The sequence below is a fragment of the Juglans regia genome, chromosome 7 (genome assembly GCF_001411555.2).
Source record: "Juglans regia cultivar Chandler chromosome 7, Walnut 2.0, whole genome shotgun sequence".
In the NCBI taxonomy this organism is placed as follows: Eukaryota; Viridiplantae; Streptophyta; class Magnoliopsida; order Fagales; family Juglandaceae; genus Juglans; species Juglans regia.
Genome location: NC_049907.1, coordinates 43,311,437 through 43,317,215, shown reverse-complemented (window position 1 = coordinate 43,317,215; position 5,779 = coordinate 43,311,437). Strand labels below are relative to the sequence as shown.

Below are 5,779 nucleotides of genomic sequence, written 5' to 3'. Positions count from 1 at the left end.
TTTTATTTTTTTCCCCAAAAAATCTCTCCTTGAAATTGAACTTTCTAGTAACAAATGGCCTTGTCTCATCTCTAACAAGCCCCCATAATAATGTCAACAAGCCCTCTCTCACTTTTATCATCATTCCTTGCTCTTTACACCATCCGTCGTTTCCATCACCAAATAATCTGTGTCACCGATAAAAAAAAAATCCGCAGTTTAGTGCTCCCCTTCAAAACTGATTTTGACCAATCAAAGGTAGTGATTTACAGTTTCAGCATACCAGAGAGCTGATACACTACATGAATGTTACCAAATTCATGAAAAACTCGGGGGGGAAAAAAGATGAAAAAAGTAGGTGATAAATTATGAAAAAAACTAGATACAACTCTGATTGGCAAGAAATTCACCGAGTTCGAGGGGAGAAAATAAATAGCTATGCAGTTTACAATACATCACTGAATCCCTTATCCAGTTCAAGGAATTTGCTAATCCACTCTAAATTTAAAGGACTCTCATTGGAGAAATCAAAGAACTCATCCACATCAAAGTTGATTTCTGAATCTTCAAGTCCTTTGTATGAGTTTTCCTCGTCTCCTCTCATTGCTACATTGACTTTCTCTTCCGCTCTATTTTTCCGAGCATTACAGTCTTCCCTTGTTGCAGCTCCCCTCTGTTTCTCCTGTTTTATTTTCTTGCTCAAATGAGAATTCCAGTAGTTCTTTATCTCATTATCTGTTCGACCCGGTAATCTTCCGGCAATCAGAGACCACCTAAGAGAAATAATCGGAAAGCGAAAATCAAAATAAGAAAACTTGATCATATTCAGAGATACAAAGCAATTTTTTCACTCAATAATTAACCTGTTTCCAAGTAGTTTATGAAGCCTAAGTATCAAGTCTTCTTCTTGGTCTGATATATTTCCTCTCTTGATGTTTGGTCTCAAGTAATTCAACCATCTTAGCCTGCAACTCTTGCCGCAACGATTAAGACCTTCAATATATAACAAGCACAGACCTGTTAAGCCTTTGAGATCAAATTTTGTAAAGATTTCTTTATTTCTTATCAAAGATACTGATGTTGAGAGTTTAGGATTCTCTGCGGGAATGAAAAAAGACCTGCTTTAGCCGCAATTGTCTTCCACCTTTTTGGACCATGGCTTGCAATGACCTCCGCCAGTCTTCGATCTTCCTCCGCTGTCCATGCTCCCTTATTGGCTTCCTTCTTAATGGAAACATTATTCTTGGCTTTCATTTGGTTCACTTCTCTTTTAATAGACTTATCCGTCATGGGTGCCATAACCATTAGCTTATGTCCGTGTATATCTAAAGACTAAAGTTGGAGAAAGAGTGAGATATGTACGGAGAGAGAGAGAGAGAGAGAGAGAGAATTCTAAGCTTGGGGAGCTTTGCTACTTATGTAGAGGGTGATGCTCTGGTTCTTTCTATTATCTACCTTTCTTGGTGGAGGAGAAGAGCCTCAACTAACGCTTATATATATGTGTGTGTGTGTGTGTGAAAAAGAGGCCCGAATTTGGCAGGAAATAAAGGGAACGTCACTGTGATCATGGGCCTGATGATTGAGCAATAAGGGCGCTATAAAGTTTTTACATACTCTATTCTGCTACAAAGGCTGCTAAAGAAAAGAGTTTAATATACTTAGTGCGCATGTACCAGCTTTTTGTGAAAAAACAAAAAAAGGGTGACAAAAGCATCATAATTAGTGAGGAAAGATAAACAGATCAGATGGTTGTGGTAAAGACATTAGATCCCCAGATCAGTAGGATAGCTTTGTCATGTAGTGGCTATGGTGGGTAAAAAATCAATCTGTAAAATTTCCTTTAAGCATGTGCAAAATATTATAATGAGGGCATGCAGATTGATTCTAAAAGGTTCGTGACAAAAGGGAATGCTAAAGGATAGACAAGGAGATCAATACAATATTTAGCTGCAAGCAACATTTTTTTCCCTGAAAAAGAGATTAGCCACGTAAATGGCAGAACCTTATTGTGAGTGCATGAAAAACTAAACTGATTGGTTGGGTCTTCTTAACATTGCAGTAAGACTCTGAGGTGTCTGATTTGTCTCCATTGTAGACCGAAGATGTTTGACTAAGATGTCTGCCTTTAATTGCAGATGGGGGGGGCTTCAATTATGCAGCATTAATTCATGGGGTCCTTTCAATCTTACTGCATTTTGAGTAGGCAGAAGTTAATGTCAATTGCTGTAAACTACTACTTAACACCCATTTACATCATTTCAATATATTCTTCATTTGCTCATTAACCACATGTGATTTCTTGATGAGATCAGACAAGAAGAAAGGTTTGACAAAAACTGGGAATTAGGTTTGAAGTGTATTTTTAATTCAAGGATTAGGTGACTAAATTCTGGACCCGAAACCATTTATACAGAGGAAAGACTGAATGGGTTCAGCTTTGTGATTCCTTTGGTTTGCATCTCTCGAAATGCTTAATGTTTGGAACTGCATGTCATGCTGGATATTCTGGAGTAGAATAATCATATGGTGTTACCCATCTCTATGCACATATTCTTCTTGTTCTGACCCTTGGATCTTGCTGCTTACCAAATGTCCTTCTACTGTCTATGGTAATGCCAGATTTTCAGATGCCAAATTTTCTGACACTGAATGAGGGAAAGATCACGTGCTGTGTAGGATGACACTGTAAATATCCTAGTAATGTCGATTTATTAGCAAAACCATCACGATTAGAAGACAAAATGCTGTGACAGCTCTGTTTGAATAATGTCAAACGAGAAAAACATAAGATTATATGATATATATATAGATATATATGTAACGGCCCAACAGAAAACCTAAGTCATATTGTCTATATTCCAAAAAATTAACTAATGATACAATTGGAGACTCTTTAAATTATCATCACCATTACCCTCATCTTATTTCGCCACGTATCATCGTAGTTATTATCACTGTCATCGTTATTATTATCACTGTTATAATTATCATCACTGTCAGTAGTACCACGATATCATATTACATTTATTCAATATTTTCACTATTATCATCGGTATTGTGAGGATATTGTTTTTTAGTTTTCAAATATAGAAAAAAAAAAAAAACATAATTTTAGAATGTAATGATAAAAAGATTAATGATAAGTTCAACTTAATATTCTGTCGTTGGCTTAATTAGCGAAACATATAGATGTTTTTAAAATAGCTAACAGATTCCTTAAACAGTTGATAAAGTCACAATCCAGTCCAGAGATAAAGACAAACAGAGGAGATAATTCGACTAATGAAGAATACTAAAAAAAAAAAAAAAAAGTATGAATCACGAGTCGACCAAAAAACAAATTTGGTACCACAATAATTTTTTTAAAGAATCAGAGTTAATTATATTTTATCCTCTCAAACTTTTACTCAATTTATAATATATTTTTAAAACTATTAATTACATTAAAGTAAATCATCAAACTTTCAAAACTTCTCAATCATCTCATTCCGTTTACCAACAGTGTTAAATCTAACGAAAATTTAGTGTACGTACTGCTTATGTATATATACATTCACTGTAAAAATATAATTTTTATCTAATTTATTATTATTGACCATATAAAATATAAAATAATATATGCTCTCAATTAATAATACATCATTATTATTAAATAATTTTTTTTATTAATTTATATATAGTTAATAAATATCAAATAATTTCATTATGTTCATAAATTATTCAAACTTTTTTACAACTTAGGTATAAAATAATTTTATATATGGTTAATAATTAATGATTTATTATTAATTGATAGCATATATTATTTTATATTTTATATGGTCAATGATAATAAATTAGATGAAAATTATATCTTTATAGTAAATTTCTATTAGATTTAATGCTGCTGGTAGACGGAATGAGGGATTGGAAAGTTTTGAAAGTTCGAGGATACACTTTGATACAATTAATAGTTTTGACAATATATTATGAATTGAATAAAAGTTTAAAGAGATAAAATATAATTAATCCAAAAAAATATCAAATAAATAAAGGCTATGTATGTAGGTACTAATGACAATTGTTGCTGATTCATGAACCACTACTTTAAATAAAATCTACGTCTCTTTCAAATTCATTAGCTAAATAAACAATGACTATAAAGCATACCTTTTATTTTCGAGCGAATGAAGGCCTCTCAAAACTTGGTAAAGGGTAATGCTACATACAATCATGAAATGCGTAAATATCGTGCAGTCATTTTGAAAAAGAGTGAAGTTTACTATTAAAAAATTAATTTCTTTTCATATGGATCCCATATTTATTTATTTATTTTAAAACGAGTGCATCACACTTGCATACTCACGACTGCAAATATCATTTCTCATTGGCAAATAAATGGAGGACTAGAAAGTACTTGTAGCCACTAGCAAAGCTCCTTCAAATATAAAAACTCTATGTGTAGTTACTTTTATATTTTTTGTGCACTCCACTAATGTAATTGGCTGTATTACTTTTTTTTAATATAAAATAACTATTTTAATCAATCATATTAGTGAACTATGTAAAGAATACGCAAAAGTAAATGTATGTAGCAGAACTCATAATGCTACTAATATTTTAATCACGAGTCCTGTTACATATAGTCACTTTTACATACTCCTTATACACTCCACTAATATGATTGGTCAAATCAGTTATTTTAATACCATTAATATTATAGTCACAATGTTATGGCTGATGTATTGCTTGAATAATAATAAATGGGCCTTTGTTGGGCTTGGTCGAGCCCCGCGAGCTGCAACCATACATTTGTACGGGCATTGTCGGCCCAGACCCGTGATCATACCATGAGTACAAAACTTCCGTGCTGATTGCTTTAAATATTGAAACGGATGCGTAGACAACTTTCCCATTCAATCCCGGAGCAAAATCTTACTCATTAAACCGAGGTAGCTTTTTGGAATTGAAGCTTTACATTTTATTGGCGGTTTAAAGGAAAAAGAAAAGTCATACTTTATAGCAAGTTGTCTCTGTTTGGGTGGTAGGAAACTATCGTTGTGAGGGGACACAAGACAACCATAATAAAGAAAATAGTTTTTTTGTTTTTTAAGTCAATATAGAAAATAGTTAAATCTATTTCTTAGCATTAAATCATCACTTATCCAAAAGATTTGAACATAATAGATAAATTAATTAATTGCTTAAATTATATTATATATAACACTAAAAGCATGTTTGGTTCCATAAAATCTTTGATAATTTTTTGGAAAAAGATTGTGATTTTATTATTGGATTTTATGAAGATAGCTAAATAATTTGTTTTTAAATATGTTTTGTACTAAGATTTGTAAAAGTGGATGGAATAAGTTGTAAAGTTGTTTAAATATAATGTTTTTAAGATATTTTGTTTTAGTTTTTATTAATAGTTGTACGTTCGTATTGGTATATTCACGTGTTCTTACTTTTCATTGAGATTTAGACAAACGATTAGACAAGAAGCACAAATAATAATTTTTCTTTTGAAATTGAATGCTGTTTGGTTTGACGTTGAAAATATGTTTTTTGTTTTTTTTTTTTAAATGGAAATTTTGAAAAACTGGAGGTAACAAAAATTCAAATAAAAAAGGTACGTAGTATGAGACTAAAATGAACTATGAAGCATCTAAGAAGTTGCATGCATTTTACCTAAAACATAGGATTAATGATTTTTCCATGACAACAAACCGGTTTGCAACTTTTTTCTACCAATAATCTAACCACTACGTACGCAAACTCTTCAAGCAGCTAGTCTATAATTCAGGGGCAGAATTAGGATTTA

The 5,779-nt window shown here is 32.0% G+C and overlaps 1 protein-coding gene across 1 annotated transcript; it reads right to left on the bottom strand.

Moving 5' to 3' along the window:
- Positions 1-325: 325 nt before the first annotated feature.
- LOC109001983 (transcription factor MYB4-like) lies at positions 326-1,447 on the bottom strand. The gene is made up of 3 exons (XM_018979521.2): positions 1,098-1,447; positions 843-972; positions 326-752 (listed from the first exon to the last, which is right to left on the bottom strand). Exons 1-3 carry the CDS (start codon positions 1,282-1,284, stop codon positions 425-427), a joined length of 645 nt encoding a protein of 214 aa, XP_018835066.2. The 5' UTR covers positions 1,285-1,447; the 3' UTR covers positions 326-424.
- Between the last annotated feature and the right edge of the window lie 4,332 nt (positions 1,448-5,779).